The following is a 19,712-nucleotide window of genomic DNA, read 5'->3' as shown; positions in this document are numbered from 1 at the left end:
GAATGTAGCAATGTCAACTAGGGGCATGGAAAAATAAACTGCAAGAAAAGAATAAGTACGTCATTTACATTGACCCCTGGAGTTGCTCAGCTGGTTCTTAACGAAAGCACAGGCAAATTCAGTCCTTTTTCAATAGACTGTTGATTATAATTATATACCATTAACTAAATATTACAACGTAAACAATTCTGTTCAGATATTCACGTACCACCGTTGTTATCGGGATGTGGATGTACAAACTTCTGTTAATAACAGCGACTTTCATTCTAGAATACGTGTTAATGGTGCAAATCTTCATAAAATCAATTATTGAATATTTTAAATGCAGATACTTAAAAAATAGCCCTTAAATGTCCAATAACTTAATTGAGACTGGATTTAATCAATGATATTTACACATTCTTCCAGCATATTTTACACCATTATGCACCAGATTAAATATAATGGCCCAGAAGTTAATCATAGAATTAGGGATTGAATTGCTGATGACTTTGTTTTGAGAAAAGTAGCAGAAGATGGCTTAATGGGAACAATGTCACCTTGGAGATTAGGGTTTCTCTTTATTCATCATCACTGGTTAATGGTAAGTGTTGTTGGTGGGCACCTCTTTGCTATTTTGGGAAAAGCTCCAACATAGAGAAGGAAAAAGCACAGGAAAGAAAAAATATACTTGCGCAAAATCTACATCTGAGGATTGCCTCATATTATTCTTTAAACTGGTCTCTGAAGCAGAAGTGCACTGTGAACATCCCTCTGAAAAGCTGGCACATAAGGTCCCCTTTCTGCCTGGAGAGGTTAAATTCCACACCTGCTTGGTACATCTCGTCATGTGCATCCCCTCTCTGATCATTTCTCTACTGTTCTTAAAGTGTAAGAATTGCAGCTGACATGTGGGATTGGCAGATGCACAGATGTAGCATATGCTTCTTTTTTTTCTGTCTGTCTATCATTACTGGGGCCAAGACATATGTTACTTGGTGTATGACTAAAGTGATAAGGATCCAGTGTTGGTCATGACAAGAGGAGGGAGCAGATGAGAGAGGCACATTCAAACATGTAATTTATATTGTATGTCAGAAGAGATTATGTAATGGGGTAGGCAGTAAGAAGTGATAACTGTCATTGTGTTACTGTGTTAGCAAACTCCATTCTCATCAGCAGCAAAACCATTCAATTCGCGGAGCCTGTGGGCATATTAAAGAACTGCACAGCCTGTTGCTGCAAACTGCTAATTTTGAGGAATTTACTCTTGCTTTAGGGAATGTACTGCAATCTGTGTGTAGGATGCACCATGGCTGAATAGCTGGAATTGTGTTGGAGGTCTGAGATATTCAAGTGAGTACCGACCGGAGTGGTGGCTGGTTTGCATTTGCTTTAGTACGTTTGTTAGGACCTGTTATTATTTTCCTAACTGATACCAAATATGCAAGGCCACTAAACCTTCTCCTGCATGAGGACTTTGGGTATTTTTCTCCAGGGCTATCTCTTCCCACTGCTGCTTTATCCAGTCCTTGGCAGTTTCCAACCCTGGCATATGTTAAAAAAAACAACTCTCAGCATCTTTAATAAGTTTTCAGGACCCAGAAGCTTGTTTCAGTAAAACAGAGTGCTTATGCCATCTCAATTCTGTTAACCTTTCCACTGTGTGCTACCCAAACTGTGCGATGACTTTCATCTATGGTTGGTTTTAGCAATTACCTCCCTTTTGAGAGATCCAGACATGGGATTAATTAGGGCATTTACTAGGGTAGTTTAATTTCAATTTGCACATGGAACTCCTGAGATTATTTATATTTAATATACACTAATGGGAAAAGGATCTCTGAAGTACTTAAGTCCTTTTCATGAAATGATTACACAGAGATCCCTCAAAAGCACCTCAATGCACATTTTCAATTTCTAGGTCAACTTTTACAATGCGACTTAGAAATCAAAGTTATGCTTGGAGTCTTCTAACCTAGAATTTAGGATGAAGAGTAAAACTAACTCTTAGTTGGACACTTTTAGATGGTAAGTCTGCAGTTAAACCACAGACATTCCAAGTACATTCCTGATGGTAGCCAAAACATATTATTCTCAAATGATGCAAGGCAGTGTGTTCACAATTTGCCCTTGAGCATGTTTGTCTATAACCAAATCTCATTACCTTGGAAATTACTGAAATTCCTGCATGGATTAATTAAGTCAGTGATCAGTTATAATAAGAATTGCAAGTGTCATAGAGGCAGCTAAAGCAATATCCTGGTTTTGTTTTTTTACTGCTAAGTAACTTCAAGGTACATAAATTTTGATTTCTGTTGTCGCTCATGAGATAACCGTTCGCTCCTACTCTGTTAATGGTTAATCTCAGTTAAGGGGGGGGGGGGGGGGGGGGATCGGGTGGAAGAAACAATTAAACTTTGAGGTTCTGTCCCCAAGGTTATTTTATGACCAATCTGTGAACTTGTATAAATTATAAGAGAGTCTCAGCATAAAACAACAATGAGCGTATGTTAATACAATATATTTTCTTGTTTTGGTTTCAACATACAAATTGCCAATATTGTTAAAAAAATAAAATTTCAACAGAATTGCTGAGTTATAAATCATTGATAAATGTGCCAATAATGTTAAGTCATTTGGATTGTAGGCTCAGGTCTGAGTCACCTTTGGAGTGAGATGCATTAATAACTCCAGGCTGGACTCACGGGTAGAAAGGAACTGCAAGTTTGAATATTGACTCTCTTAAAAAGAACCAGAGATGGCCATCTAATGTTACACTTTTCTCACCAAGGTTTCTAACAGACTTCCATAATTTGCCCCCATCATACAGTTGTAGGATCTCTTATCATTTGATGCAGCAATGCACATACTGCTCAGTTCATTCAACTTTTTGAACTTGATGGGATTGTTCCACATTTAGGTTCATTTGGATAATAGTCCTCTAACCAGGAAAGTAGATCAGAATATCGCACCACCACTCTCCAATGCCGTTTCTCTTGACTGAAATAAACCTAGTCCCATTATTTTAAATATAATTTACTATAATTCAAATGTTTTAAGTTTACTGAGAAAATGATAGGATGTAAAAATGCAGCTATTTTTCATTTAAATTACAAAGCAAGAATGTTAATTTTGTACAATATAGAAAAAAGCAGGAAGGTCGGTGTGCTATTTGTGATATAAATGACTCGGCTGTAAACATAGATGGTTTAGTTTGCAGACGACACAAAGGAATGTGAGGAAGGCTGTTGAAGTAGACAATGGCATAAAGGTCACCTACAGAAATAGGCGAAGAAATGGCAGATGGAGTTTACTCTGAGCAAGTAAGGTGTTATACTTTGGGGGTCAAATGTAAAGAGAAAATATACAATGAATGGCATGACCCTTAACGGCATTGATGTACAGATCCCTCTGTCCATCACTCCCTGAGTACTCTAAGTCCATAACACACTGAAAGTGGCAAAACAAGTGGATAGAGTGGTAAAGAAGGCAAACGGTATGCTTGCTTTCATAGGGACACTATATTGTCATCAATGCAGTAGGTCTGTGTTGATCAGATGGCTCCTTCTAAATGGACCAAACACCTTATGTCATTGGGCTGGTGATAACAAAATGGAAAGGAATTCAATCACCATAATTATCCTTGTTACTCGTTACCACCAAACATTTTTTCTTCCTCTTCCTCCTCTTCAGGCTATCCAACAATTACACAGTTACACCACCCAGGCGATGGAATTGGGTTGTCCGTAACTGATGAAGATAATCTTTCACTTTTTATCTGGGCTTGGTCATTCTATGTTAGTCTATCAGGACTAGTCATTCTGTCCAGTCACCAGGATTCAGGTGAGAGGTAATATCCCAAAGGACTCTTCAGATATTCCTAACAACGCCAGCCTGATTTACTAAAATGCATCCTTAAGGTGAGCACATAAAAAGCAGCTTTTCACTTCTTTTTTAAACATCTAATTCAGTTAGATAAATGTATCTATCTTTCTCAGTCCACGCATCGCATGTAAAACTGCTTGCAAATTGGGAATGAAAAGGTCAACTAAATCAATTAATTTAAAATTCCAAGAACTTTACAAGACCTTGTATCTGTAGCAGGAATGTTTAGGCTTGGGTACATCTGACGACATATTGACCGATTAAGGTGGTTGCCAGGGACGATTGCTTGGGTTGATAGAAGCCCTGTTCTCTGCACTGTCATGGGACTGCTTGTAACCACAAGATTGTTGCTGGTGGCTTTTCCAATTGCTTTGCATTGTGGTCCAAACCCAGGATTCCCTGAAGTGTAGAAAAAATAAATGTTAGGTTGATGCAGCAATCTCAACAAAATATTTCAAAATATGACAAGAGAATAATGTTACCAAAATGTACCTAACTGGTTTAATGTTTGCCTACTTGCCTCACAATTTCTCAAAAACAAGGAAGAGAATTTTGAGATCCAGGTGTTATTTAACTGTGGCCTTGTCTAAAATAGTGAGTGTACAATAGTGCTGAATGGTACCTGGTGCAGGACAGGATACTGACAGCTGTGTTTTGGATGACCTCAAGGTTATGAAGATACATGATTGAGGCAACTACAGATTTAGACATTGTTACAGAGCTGAAATATATAATCTTGGAGACAAGTATCAGGGATGAGGTCTGAATGGACGCTTAACCTCAAAAATGTCAAAGGTTGCAAACAATTTGGTTCAAGGAGAGTGCGAGAGAGTGAGAGACAGTGGGAGACCGTGAGGGAAAGTGGTATAAGGTGAGGGAGAATGTGAGTTAACGAGTAAGTGTGTGTGTGAGAGAGAGATAGAGGGGAGGAGGGGGGGGGGGGGGGTTATTGGACCAAATGTCTGAGCATTTAAGGAGAGTAGAAGGATTACGAGAGCTGGCAGAAGGCAAAGCAAGGTGTCATTAGTGTAATGTGAAAAATAGCGACAAATGTGTTCAGATGATATTGCCAAAAACTGTTGATAGATGGAGCTGAATTAAGGTTAGATTCTTGAGGAACACCAGAAGAAATGACCAATGAAAGGAAAGTGAAAGCATATGTGGTGATACCCTTGCTAATGTTAGGCACTTAATAATTGATCAGGACAAGTGCAGTCCCATGCAGCACAATAGTGATTTAAAGGGATTGGAGAAGTATGCTGTGGTCAACCTTGCTAAAGACTGCAGAGGGGAAGAGCAAAGCAAGGAGCTGTCACTATTACATGGGATATTATCTTGGTTCAGAAAGGTTTTGTATCTTGGTTCAGAAAGGTTTTGCTGAACATGTTGGGAGGATGCCAATTTGGTCACATTAATGCAAATAATTTCAGATAAACTACATGAATTTACAAGGCCACATCACACTCAATGACTTTGAAACAGAAAGGGAGATTGAGATGGGGCTGGTAGCTTCCAAGTATGGAAGGGACTTGGGCAAGTCTTTGGAGGAGAGGGTCAAAGATTTCAGATTTCATGGAAATTGGTAAAGTATTTGAGGAGAGAACAATGTCTGCTAATATATGAGGCAAGAAGTGACATTGGATGATCAGTAGTTCTGTTATTATATACTCAAGCTGGCAGTGGGTCCAATGGCCAAGACATGTTCAGAGGCATCATGAAGAGAGATGAGTGAGAAATCAAACACAAAAGTTAGTAACTGGAGAGGGAGTTTTGGAGCAGGTGGAGTGTGGTTCAATATCAGAAGTATAGCCCAGTGAACCAAGGGAAAGTAGAAAAGCAACAGAGATAACAGACTGGATATTCTCAAACTTGGTGTCAAGGAAGTTCATGATAATCTAGCAATTATTATAAGAGGTAAGGATGAAAGAGTAAGGGGAAAGGGATTAATAAAGCGTTAGAAAATAATCCAGGGATTTTCTTTACACTCCATATTAAGAGTTAGGTGGTGGCTGCTAGTGAATAGTGAACACCTTCAAGAGGTAGTTATCTATTGTGCTGCTGGGAGGAACAGACTTCCATGAAGTTGCTGGTTACCACACACATATCTAGAGTGCCTTCCCACTCGTGGCCACAGGTCCTGAGCCAGTGTCTCAGCTGACCAAATCTTCCTTCACTCCAACATTTCCATCTCGTTTCCCAATCACCACTATAGTTCTGATAGCTGCCTCCACAGAGGTGACTAAATGACCAGTGTCTATAGCTCACAATAATAAACAACTAAAACTTGTGAATATTTGCTATGCTAATACTTCTGGCATCCTCATGTGCATGCAGAATATGGGATTATGCCCTGTTTACAAAGCAACCCATTTTCTAGGGTGCGATAATATAATATGTAGAATTAGTGGTCTTAAATCTATAAAACCTTGTGGCTCAGTTTCAGTTGTGATTTTTTTAATGTAGTAAAATGTTAAGTGGTGTCATCTGAAGAGAAGACATCATGTAAGTAGTAGGAGCACAAGTAGACCAAACATTCTAGGAAGACTATCTTGACGTTCAACAAAATCATGGCCCATTTTATCTTTGGCCCATACTCCCGTACTTTCCCGTACATTCGCAATAAGCCTTGATTCACATTGAGTTCAAAAATATATATAAACATGTTGTATAATTAACGTATCTGGAACCAGTTTCCTGAAGTAGAGAGTTCCAAAGAATAACAGTTTTCTGATAGGAGATATTATTTCTCATTTTAGTCTTAAACTAGACCAAATGGACCCGTTGGACCCAACCCTCTCCTGCATTGGTGCAGCACCCTCCCCTCCCCCTCCCCACTTCCCCCTCCCCTTCTCACAAGGTCGCCCAGATCCTCCAAACATTATTTAAATATTCGAATAGAATTAAATAATGCATTTCTGTTCTTCCTATCAAACTGTATAATTCCACATGTACCCCAACATTATGCTCAAGCTTTTTACCTACTCAAATCTACTTGTACAATGACAATAAAGATATTGTATTGTATTGTATTGTAAATCTCTCAGACAACCGACTTTCTTCTTTACATCATCAGCAAGTATGTTAATTTTTTCAGCGACCTCCTCCTAACTATGAAATCCTTATAACATTGACAGTTTATAACTGCAGAACCATCACCAGAGCACACCATCAAAAGGAATGAAGAGTTGAATGCTCCAACGCTCTGCATTCTTCAATCTAAAAAGGGAAATAATTAACAGTTTGCCTGGCAAGGGGAAATATGTTCTTTAATCTTGTTTGTTGCATTCTTGGAGACTGAGGGAAAAGATAATAATACACAAGAGATCTGAGCTTGCTGCCAGAGGGTGAGCTAATCATACCCACTCTTGGTCGACATGGTAAGCGTAATCCTACCCTCTGAGGACCCACTGATGTTGACTTACTGCTCAAAACCTTCCAATTCCAAAATAGTGAGGCTTTGTGCAATAACAGGCCCAAAAGCAAGGCAATGTTGTCAGATGGATGGGCCAGTACCATTGAATAGCAAAATTGAAAAATTTAACCGGGAGGTGAACATTCAAAGATACACATCCTATCAAAAAGACAGGCGGGTGGGCAGAAGAGGCGAGGTGGTCTGTTGGTAAAGAATGAAATCCAATCATTAGCAAGAAATGATATAGGATCAGAAGATGTAAAATCCTTGTGGATAGAGTTATGAAACTGCAACGGTAAAAATACCCTAATGGGAGTCATATACAGACCTCTGAATAGCAGCCAGGGTATGGTGCAAATTACATCAGGAGATAGAAAATGCATGTAAAATAGGCAATGTTACAGTGGTCATAGGGGATTTCGAAAGAGTCTCGGAAAATCAGGATGGTACTAGATCACATTAGCATTGTTTATAGAATGCCTACGAGATGTTTTTTTTTAGAGTAGCTCGAGGTTATGATTCACAGCATATGATGGAATAAATTAGTCACCACCTGATCTGACTTGATCAAGTTTCTCACTGCCATGACATCATCACTAATTGTTCTGAGTGAGGTGCATTAATAAGTAATGAAAGGCAATTTTTAAATATAATTCTAAGCAGGGAATAGTCAGGTAAAAAGAAAAATACTCCATAGAGAATAAGATTGGGAAAATTATACAAACATTGCAAAAACAACTGATTCATCCAACCTTCTACACAAATTGATATACTGAACTTCATGACTTCAGTCTGAAGAAGGGTCTCGACCCAAAACGTCACCCATTCCTTCTCTCCAAGATGCTGCCTGACCTGCTGAGTTACTCCAGCATTTTGTGATACCTTCATGACTAAATACTTATTCTCTCCACTCTCCTGCTCAATTCCACAGTCATGTAATCTTAGATAAATGGAATCCATGGTAACAGACCTCACAAAGTACTGACAATAATACAACTTGCTTTTGCAGTATATCTCACTAGTTATAATTGCTTGACAACTATAATAAGATTAAGCTATATACAGCCAAAGCTAACTTTTGTTTCTGGAGTACAATAGTAAACCAGTTTAATTTATATGTAATTAATTGGGCTGCTGAATTGTGCTGTTAAGCTACTGAGTTTTCACAAATACTTTCTTGATTTAAAGATACCCTCTACAGCTTTAGCAGCTACAGATAACCTACTGATTGTTCCTATTGATTTTTTAGCATCTCGTTGTTGCCAGGCCCTGATCTGTCCGCTGCGGACAGAAGACTGAGGACCCGCCTGGAAAGTCCAGCTGGCCTGCCAGAGTCTGGAGACTTGTCCGCCATGGACAAATGACCAGCACTGCACACTAGAACCCATCCAGAAGGCCCAGCTCGTCCACCGCAGACCGGTGATGTACCTGCCACAGATCGAGGACCTGTGCAGCAGACTGGGAACCCACCTTGAAGGCCTGGCTCGCCCGCCTAGATTGGAAGATATTGGATGGAGGGCCGGTAAACAGACCGACTCCCGGAGGGGAGTGCACTGCCTCGACAGTGCAGCGGGCCGCTGGAGGCCCTGCAACAGCCTGGGGCTCGGCTGGACCAGGGGATCTGCTCCAAGAGGCCGAGCACATGGACCGGATGCGGCCTGGAGTGGTGGAGCGGCGTCAGAGAACACCACGGCCATGCTTCGCCAAGCCGATCCTGCAACGCCGCCAGGACAACAGGCCTTCATGGTCACGTCACTAACCATACACTTGTAACAACTGGGACTTGAAAATTGTGCCATTCTGTGTACTATCTCAGTATACTACTGCTACACACTTGTCTGTATCTGAGATGCTTATCTAAGATGTATCTAAGTACTTATGTATAATGATTCTTGGACTACACAGTGAACAAAAATGAATTTCACTGTATCTCGGTACATGTGACAAATAAAGTACCATAAATGTATTGCCCTCCCCTAATTACCCATGCGAAGGTGGTGGTGAGCGACAAGGTCCCACATAGTGGGCAAAATTAGAGCACATGGTATTGGGGGTAGGGTACTGACATGGATAGAAAATTGGTTGACAGACAGAAAGCAAAGAGTGGGGATAAATGGGTCCCTTTCGGAATGGCAGGCAGTGACCAGTGGGGTACCGCAAGGTTCGGTGCTGGGACCCCAGCTATTTACGATATACATAAATGACTTAGATGAAGGGATTAAAAGTACCATTAGCAAATTTGCAGATGATACTAAGCTGGGGGGTAGTGTGAATTGTGAGGAGAATGCAATAAGGCTGCAGGGTGACTTGGACAGGTTGTGTGAGTGGGCGGATACATGGCAGATGCAATTTAATGTAGATAAGTGTGAGGTTATTCACTTTGGAAGTAAGAATAGAAAGGCAGATTATTATCTGAATGGTGTCAAGTTAGGAAGAGGGGATGTTCAACGAGATCTGGGTGTCCTAGTGCATCAGTCACTGAAAGGAAGCATGCAGGTACAGCAGGCAGTGAAGAAAGCCAATGGAATGTTGGCCTTCGTAACAAGAGGAGTTGAGTATAGGAGCAAAGAGGTCCTTCTACAGTTGTACCGGGCCCTGGTGAGACCGCACCTGGAGTACTGTGTGCAGTTTTAGTCTCCAAATTTGAGGAAGGATATTCTTGCTATTGAGGGCGTGCAGCGTAGGTTCACTAGGTTGATTCCCGGAATGGCGGGACTGTCGTATATTGAAAGGCTGGAGCAATTAGGCTTGTATACACTGGAATTTAGAAGGATGAGGGGGGATCTTATTGAAACATATAAGATAATTAGGGGATTGGACACATTAGAGGCAGGAAACATGTTCCCAATGTTGGGGGAGTCCAGAACAAGGGGCCACAGTTTAAGAATAAGGGGTAGGCCATTTAGAACGGAGATGAGGAAGAACTTTTTCAGTCAGAGAGTGGTGAAGGTGTGGAATTCTCTGCCTCAGAAGGCAGTGGAGGCCAGTTCGTTGGATGCTTTCAAGAGAGAGCTGGATAGAGCTCTTAAGGATAGCGGAGTGAGGGGGTATGGGGAGAAGGCAGGAACGGGGTACTGATTGAGAGTGATCAGCCATGATCGCATTGAATGGCGGTGCTGGCTTGAAGGGCTGAATGGCCTACTCCTGCACCTATTGTCTATTGTCTATTGTCTATTGTCTGCAACTGCTGCAGTCTTTCTGGTGTAGTTACTCCCAGCCAGGGAGTTGCAGGCTAACCAAGAAGGACTTTCAAGTCAGGACTGCACCATTCCCATATGCTTGCTACCCTTGTCCTTTGTGGGTGGCGTTGTTGGAATTGCCAGGGAGAGTTACTGCAACCTTTGTGCACACATGGTGGAGGAAATGAAGTGGTTGATGGGGTGCCAATCAAATGTACTGCTTTGCCCTGGATAGTTTTGAGGCAAATAGAGTATTTTCAATGTGCTCCTGATTTGTGCTTTTTAGATCGTGGAAAGACCTGGGTTGTGAGGAGGTGAGCCACTTACTGTATAATAGTTAGCCCCTGAGCTGCTCTTGTAGCTATGGTATTTACATGGCTTGTTCAGTTGAGTTTCTGGTCAAAGGTGACACCCAGGATATTGATGGTTGAGGACTCGGCGATGGTAATGCCATTGAATGTCAAGACAGTGGAGCATCTGCCAGAGCTCCCGCCTCACAGCGTCAGAGATCCAGGTTCGATCTGGGGTGCACTCTATGTGGAGTTTGCGTGTTCTCCTTGTGACTTTGTGGGTTTCCTCTGGGTGCTCCGGTTTCTTCCCACATCCCAAAGACGTGTGGGTTTATGGGCTAATTGGCCTACTACCTTTGAAATCTCTACGATCCATAACATTTCTTTTTGTAGTTCAACAATAGTGTGAGCTCAAGAAATGTCATGCAAAAATGTGCCAATGGTTAGTTAAATCCTCATTGAGACCTCATTGAAGGTAAAACAAGAAATGGACAGAAGCAATTCAGTATACAAATATATAACCATGATAGGTGCAGGATCACAGTCAACTCTTCAAATTCTATCACAAAGTGCTGGACTAACCTAGCAGGTCAGGCAACATCTCTGGAGGACATGGATAGGTGACGTTTTGGCTCGAAACCCTTCTTCTGACCGAGTCTGAAGAAGGGTCCTGACCTCAAATGTCACATAGCTGCGTCCTTCAGAGATGCAGCCTGATCCATTGAGTTCCTCCAGCATTTTGTCTTTTTTTGTAAACCAGCATTTGCAGTTTCTTGTGTCAACATCTTCCAATTCTTATCTCTCTGTCCATTGTACAACTGCAGAATTGGCCCCACTGTTCTGATGGTTACAGTTTTCTTTAACATTTGAACCTATAGGGTAAATGTGGATAGGCTTTTCAATCACAGAAAAGTCTCATAGGATTCCAGTCAGGCTCTGTTCTCAGTAGTATCTTATCAGGCTTATCTGATTCTTATTAGAACCAGATTTTTACAAGAGATTGCAGATATTGGGATCTTGAGCAATAACCTATGTGCTTCAGGAACTCAGCAGGTCTGGCAGCATCTGAAGGGTCCCAATCTGCAACATCAGGGACCACCTGGCCAGTTGAGATCCTCTAGCCTGGTATCACAAAATGCTGGAGTAACTCAGCAGGTCAGGCAGCATATAGGAGAGAGGGAACGGGTGAGGTTTCGGGTCGAGACCCTTCTTCAGTCTGAAGAAGGGTCTCGACTCAAAACGTCACCCATTCCCTCTCTCCTAGATGCTGCCTGACCTGCTGAGTTACTCCAGCATTTTGTGATACTTTCGATTTGTACCAGCATCTGTAGTTATTTTCCTCCTTTAGCCTGGTGTTTTTTGTTCATATCTTTACAAGGATGTATTAAACCTTTGTGGCATTATTCGTATTTTATTGCTTTAAAGATGATTTGCATGCATTATGTAACTTTAAAATGAATGAGTAAATAGTTGGTATTGGTATTGAGCTGTTTTTATGGATATGAAAAGATGTGAGATTAGCAACCAATGTGATCTGCTGTGAACAACACCATGTGAGTATCTTGTAGAGCAGCCCGAACTGCAGCAAACTAAATAAACTTGGGCATCATCGAACGCAAGCTTAACCAATGTCATTTAAAAAGCCAGAAAACTGTTTAAAAACAATGATGAATTAAATGTTAACAACGTTTCACCTGACTTGATTCTGAGATGCACTGGCAGGTCAAATAGAGAAAAAACATTTGTTAAGTCTACCATTTACAAATAACAAATCCTTAAGGATGAAAGCTTGCTATGTCAGTAAAGTAAAAATGACAAAAGAGGAAAGAGATTATTCAAATCTTTTGCAAGAAGTGGCTGCACAAATAAATTACAATAATCCTTTTTGTTTGGAATCTTCAGTAGAAATTGATTCACTTGATTTGCCAGATTTTTTTTAATTGGCTTATTAATTTATAAAACAAGTAATGATAAAAATCAATAAATCATGAAAACATAATGGAAAAATTAAGAAAGAAAGTGGAACGAAGGAGGAAAATACAATATCCATTTGTCCTGTTGGTTGTAGCATTTTAGTTTAGTTTAGTTTAGAAATACAGCTTCGAAATAGGCCCTTCGACTGACCGAGTACATGCCGACCAGCGATCCCTACATATTAACACTATCCTACACATACTAGGGACAATTTACATTTATACAAAGCCAATTAACCTACAAACTTGTATGTCTTTGGAGTGTGGGTGGGAACCGAAGATCTCGGAGAAAACCCGCGTGGTCACTGGGAGAACATACAAACTCCGTATAGACAGCACCCGTAGTCGGGATCAAACCTGGGTCTCTGGCACTGCAAGTGCTGTAAGTTTACAGCAAAGTCATCCATGTCTCATATCCTACACTCTATGTTAAACATGAGCTACTGAAGGGAAGTGTTTTATATGTTAAATCATTATATTTTGTTTTAACAATTAAGGAAATAGATGGAATTAAAATATAGTTTATTGCATTTTGTTTCATGAATAAAGTGTGGTAGCAATTAACCTTAAATGTCCTTTCATAATTACATTAAACTTGCCAATGAAAATTTCTTCTGGGTTTTGAAGCCAAGCTGTTGACTTAATGTTCCCATTCCAATTTTAACCAGTAAACAGCGAGGTGATGTCATCACAGCTTGGCATTCTTAATAAGTTATTGTTTCCAGGAAGGTCACAAAATAATACCCTATTGATCAACTTTGGAGCATGATTCCTGTTTAAAGATTTTTTTTTGCTGATTCCTGGAATCTGAAGCAAAACTAATTGAACCAGAAATTCTAATGTACAATTATTGCAAATATCTAAAAAAAAGCCTACTAAAGTTAATCAGTTTAAAACAACATTAACTACAGGATATGCATGTTTAATTGTACGTGTTTCTATAAAGTTATTAAACTTGCTGATTGAAGAGATAATAACACTGTGATTTGTTGATTAGAAAGGCATTATTTTTCCAGGGAATCACTTTAATTCCATAATTCAAGTGATTTGATTGATTCAATGATATTATAAAATAAGAGTGATCTATTAATGAGAGTCTGTTGATGGTATTATTATATGAAGATGAGATTTCCTTCTAAGGCATTCTTTGGTGCTTATTGCACCTCCTTGCAAATTATTCCAACTAAAAGTCACTCTCTGCACAATAAGAATCTTCATGGTGTGTTTATTTTACATTAATACTTCGTCATCTCATCCTAATTTCTGAAATTATTTTTTTAAAACTGGTAAATTTTATGCTCTACCAAGGCTGGAAATGTGATGAGACAGAATTTATGTCTTCTCAAATGTCCCAAATGCTAACTGGAAATAAACTGCATGGTTAAATCATTTTAATTGTCCTGGATAGAATAAATATGCATGTCATACTGACCATTTGGGTAAAGATTGGGAAATATTAGGAAGAGTGGGAAGAGGGGAGGAGGGCAGGATGGGTTTCTGAAGCGTTTAATGCATTTAAAGTGTTACATCTTTTGAAGAAGAACCAGAATTCCTGAAGGTATGATGCATCTAACCAAATATCAAAAGACCACAATGTAGAGCTCAGTCTAAAGAAGGGTCTCAACCCGAAACATCACCCTTTTCTTCTCTCCAGAGATGCTGACTGTCCCGCTGAGTTACTACAGTTACTGAGTTTTGTGTCTATCTTCGGTTTAAACCAGCATCTGCAGTTCCTTCGACACATTTTGTCTGCCCCCCTGCAAAATTTCCTCAAGGTATGTCTACTTTGAAGAAGTTCTCCTTCCCTCTCCGATAAGATCTGTAACATCCTCTCTCGCTGCTGCCCCTCTGTGATTCCTCCTGCTCTCCAGCTTTCATTCTTTGTTCTTTATCTCTCCACATCACCGTCTATATCTCTCATTTCCCGTATCCCTAACCAGTCTGAAGAAGGGTCTCAACCCGAAACGTCATCCTTTCCTTCACTCCAGAGATGCTGCCTGTCCTGCTGAGTTACTCCAGCTTTTTGTGTCTATCTTTGGTTTAAACCAGCATCTGCAGTTCCTTCTTATACAATGTAGAACTCAGTGGGTATAAAAGTATCCTGCTAACACATTGGCACAGCGGTAGAGTTGTTGCCTTACAGTGCTTTTAGCGCCAGAGACCTGGGTTTGATCCCGACTACAGGCGCTGTCTGCCTGTGCGGAGTTTGTATGTTCTCGCCTTGACCACGTAGGTTTTCACCGAAATCTTTGGTTTCCTCCCACACTCCAAAGACATACAGATTTGTAGGTTGACTGGTTTTGTATAAATGCAAATTGTCCCTAGTGTGTATAGAATAGTGTTAATGTGCGGGGATCGCTGGTTGGCGCGGACTCAGTGGGCCGAAAGGCCTGTTTCCACGCTGTATCTCTAAACTAACTAAACTAAACTAGGCATTAGACAATGGTAGTGGATATACACTCGCACAATGGATTGGACTGCTGTTAAACCGTTTTGTGTCAGAATAAAAGCTATTGCTTAAAAGGTATAAAGAAATTAGTTTTCATTTATATATTTTCTGATGAAAACTTTACATGTGCATAATAAGGACACAGGAACCAGTAGATTTGGAACAAGGAATTATCTGAAAGAGAAAATGACCATATGGAATGATTCTCAAATGGAAATTAAGTCAGGAGAGAGAGTAAATGATCCAAGATTTCTATCTTCCCTCAGTACAGGAGCGCCATTGTCTCTGAAAAAATGGAGGGATGTTAGAATGCTAAAGGATGGATGAATGAATCATGGCAGCTCTCTGAATTCTAGCCACCGGCATAAAAAAATGTGCATGCTAATTGGACTTGAAGGAAATGCAATATTTTCAATCAAAGTTATGATATCATATCATATCATATATATACAGCCGGAAACAGGCCTTTTCGGCCCTCCAAGTCCGTGCCGCCCAGCGATCCCCGTACATTAACACTATCCTACACCCACTAGGGACAATTTTTACGTTTACCCAGCCAATTAACCTACAAACCTGTACGTCTTTGGAGTTAGTATTCATGTGTCCCCGTGAGTAAAATCTGTAGTCATGCAGATCCAGTAATTAAATGAAAATTAATGGTGCACATACTTAATTATCTTACTCATATGTCAAACATTGTGAACTGGGGTGAACTGGCAAGCAAAGCATTAATTACTTACCTAATGGAAGAAAGAGCATGGCAGTTGTTGCCTGTGGCATTATCAAGTGGGCCACTGGCCAAAAAATACAATGGAATAATGATTTTCTGGGACAGAGATATAATTGTCTTGATTCTTTAAGATTCCAAAGCTCTCTCTAGGATATTTCAAAATCTCTTCCAGTGCCTTTGTTAAATTGTGTAATCTTAATCCACTAAATTATACATGGCTATTTATATGTTTTTGCAAATATATACGTCCTGGTTTTGACAAATCTATAAGATTGTTTTGGCTCTCATTTATGAGCTAGATCCTTCGCTGCTCTTGATCTTTCATGTATATGCTATTATACAAGCACGCACATTGTATATTCCCAAAGGGTAACTGGTCTGTAGCGAAGGGAAACTTTCTAAAATGTTTCCCAGGGTTCAATATTAGGCCTATTGCTCTTTCTGATCAATGGTAATAATAAAGACGCATACAGAAAATTTTAAAGTTTGCTATTTTATGTAAATAGTGAGGAAGGTAGTAATGAACTTAAATAAAAATGGATGCTGGAATGTGCAGGTACATGCCATTTGAAATTTAATGCAGAAAGGTGTTGTTATGTTTTGGTAAGAAGAACAAGGAAAGAAAAATTAATATTGTACAAAATTAATAGGACTGTAAGAATACTTGCAATATTTATGGAAAAGACTGAAAGTGAAGAACTGTGTAACTATACTATTAAGCATGTTGGTGATCATGGACTTTAAGTAGAGAAATTTAGACCACAAACCTGCTACTCAGAAGCTTAGAAAATATTATCTAAAGGAAAAGATTTGGTAGAGATGCTTAAAATCATGAAAGATTTAAGAAAGTGTGCATAACGGAATTGCATTTCCAGCCACTTGTGGGTCAATAAACAAAGGCACAAAGTTAACATGAGGAGGTAAGGAACCAGTGGTGAAAATTAGTTAGAATTTGAAATATGTCATAAGTTCATGTTCATAAGTGATAGGAGCAGAATTAGCCCATTCGGCCCATCAAGTCTACACCATTCAATCATGGCTGATCTATCTCTCCCTCCTAACCCCAGTCTCCTGCCTTCTCTCCATAACCCCTGGCACCTGTACTGTCATTAGACAGGTTGCAAGAACGAAAGTAAATAGTTGCTTCCAAACACAAGCAGAAGAAAAGGTAACCAAACAGAAGGAAAGATAAACTACAGGGATGCAGCTGGGACAGATGAATCCTGAGATCATACAATATTGTATTTGGACTGTGTGGATTTTCATGGCATCAGACCAAATTAAATGGAATTCCTATTGCTTACAGTATTGCCCTTCCAAAACTGTCAACAAGCACTCTTCTTGAACACCAAATGGTACAGGGGCACAGATTATATCCTGGATGAAGGTCTTTAATGCCCATCACCATTTATAGCACCATCACGCCCAAGCTGGCTGAGCCACGAGGAATGTAACTGCCAAATAGTAACAGGTGGTGAAAGAATAAATACAAGTTAACTTAGTTATAATCAATCTATCTGTCCATCACAGTATTAGTAGGAGTTTCAATTGCAATGTCTTTCTCAAGATCTTCTATTTTAAGACTAAGTTATGTTGTGTGTCATTACAAATAGCTAAATGGGATAGATTCATAAACAGCACTGTCAGCTGAAAATAAGATAGCTGGGCAAAATCACGAATCACACGAGACCTCCAGCAGCAGCAGCAGCATTTTATACCATCACAATCTGTGAGTTCATGATAGCACATATGCCTCATTTAATCTTGACCATTTATCAGGATAGAAGACTATGTAGGGTGTAGGAAATGGACAAACACAGAACTCAATGCAAACCTGATAGTAAAAACAGTTGAAAGAACAATTCAATACTTCCTTGCCAGATTCAGCTATGAAAAGTTGTGAATTATTAACAACTAAATAAGCACAAGGCTCCATAAATGGCCCTCGGTATTGTTGAAGCCCAGTACAAGTGTGAAATTCCAACCCCATGTGCTTACAACCATCATCTAACATTTGTGCCAAGTGATTGATTGATTTTGGACTTTTCCTGAGATTTCCTTTACTATAATATCCCCTCTTCAGGAAATATGATTATCTCCACAAGCTGTGGACAAATGACCAAGTCCACTGAATACACTATAGCCTTGAAACTATGCCAACTCTAGTGCAAGAAATATGTGCTCCAGAATTAGCTGGTTATTCAGTACAGTAACATTGGTATCTATCCAACCTGTAAACAATTACCTTCAGACTTTTCCCACAAAAAAACAGAACAAATTCAATCTGATAATTACACCCCAGTTAGCTTTTGATCATCAAAGTGGTAAGTATGACGGACAATGCTTTCAAGCTGCTCTTATTCACCAATGACCAATCCAATGGTGCTTAGACCAGATTCTACTAAGACCAATCTGCTAGATCTTATTTCAACCTTTTCCTCACACGTACATGAGACTTGAATTCCAGAATCCCAGAGGGGGAAATAACCATGACATCAGGTCTGATTTTGACTGCACATCAAGGGGCCCAAGAATCCCAAAAGTTGTTGTCACAGCTTGAAAAAAGGAAATGTTGTGGTTTTTGGTGGAGACTGGTCTATTCAGCACCTCAGCACATTGCTACATGACTGAGGGCTAGTGAAGGGACCTTCATGTGGTTTATTATTAGATTAGGAATGGGAACACTTGCTGATGAGATTATTTAATTTCCTTTGCAATTCCTTAGATAATAAAGTAATTATGCCAATTAAGATACTTGACAATTGACATTTGTGTCTACAAGTTAAAAGGCCGCATATTAAAAAAAGAGTCCAAGCATCTCTTCTTGGTCTTCAATTATACTTCTATATCACGGAACAGTACAGCACAAGAACAGGCCCTTCGGCCCACCACAAGGGCACAACTCTCTCCATTATCAAAAGCATCTGTGTGAGGCACTCCTTCAAGAAGGTGGTATCTATCATCAAGGTTCCCCACCATCCGGCCATGCCCTCTTCTCACTTCTACCATCAGGCAGGAGGTATAAAAGCCTGAAGTCCCAGACCACCAGGTTCAGGAACAGCTACTTTCCTTCAGCTGTCAACATTCTTGAACTGAGCTGCACCACTGTAATCCTACTTTAGTAATGGAACAGTATGGACCACCTCTTTGCACTACCATGGAATTATTTTCTAATTGTGTTTTTCACTAATGTCTTGCTTTTGCAGTCATTTTCTTTTCACTGTCTTGTAGAATTTTGAGTAATTAATGCATAGTTTATGCTTTTGTGTATTGCCTGAGTCCAGGTGCCTGTGATGCTGCTGCAAGCAAGACTTTGATTGTACCTGTACCTCACCGTATTTATGCATGTCAAAATAAATTGGCTTGACTTGACCATGTCTGAGCTGACCAAGATTTCAATCCAACTAATCTCATGGCCTGCATCCCCCTATTTAGAAGGATGAGATGGGACCTTATAGAAACATACAATTCTTAAGGGATTGGACAGGCTAGATGCAGGAAAAAATGTTCCCCTTGTTGGGAGAGTCCAGAACTAGGGGTCACCTTTTAAGAATAAGGGGTAGGCCATTTAGGACTGAGATGATGAAAAACATTTTCACCCAGATCTGTGGAATTCTCTGCCACAGAAAGCAGTGGAGGCCAATTCATTGGATGTTTTCAAGAGAGATTTAGATATAGGGCTATTGGACTCAAGGGATATGGAGAGAAAGCAGGAACGGGGTACTGATATAAGATGATCAGCCATGATCATATTGAATGGTGGTGCTGGCTCGAAGGGCCTACTCCTGCATCTATTTTCTATGTTCCTACAT

General features: G+C 40.0%; 1 protein-coding gene across 2 annotated transcripts in view; it reads right to left on the bottom strand.

Annotated features, from left to right (window-relative positions):
* glis3 (GLIS family zinc finger 3) overlaps window positions 1-19,712 on the bottom strand; it is a 377,909-nt gene that overhangs the window by 269,349 nt on the left and 88,848 nt on the right. For both annotated transcript variants that reach the window (XR_013547051.1, XM_078396063.1), the window contains exon 3: window positions 4,071-4,266. Coding sequence is in view for 1 of the 2 variants with exons in the window: in XM_078396063.1 (XP_078252189.1) it covers window positions 4,071-4,266 (196 nt within the window). In the remaining variant the exon portion in view is untranslated. The remainder of the gene's footprint in view (window positions 1-4,070; window positions 4,267-19,712) is intronic.

The sequence above is a fragment of the Rhinoraja longicauda genome, chromosome 3 (genome assembly GCF_053455715.1).
Source record: "Rhinoraja longicauda isolate Sanriku21f chromosome 3, sRhiLon1.1, whole genome shotgun sequence".
Classification (NCBI taxonomy): domain Eukaryota; kingdom Metazoa; phylum Chordata; class Chondrichthyes; order Rajiformes; family Arhynchobatidae; genus Rhinoraja; species Rhinoraja longicauda.
Note: the sequence above shows the minus strand (reverse complement) of the source record. Positions and strands in the feature narration are given on the sequence as shown.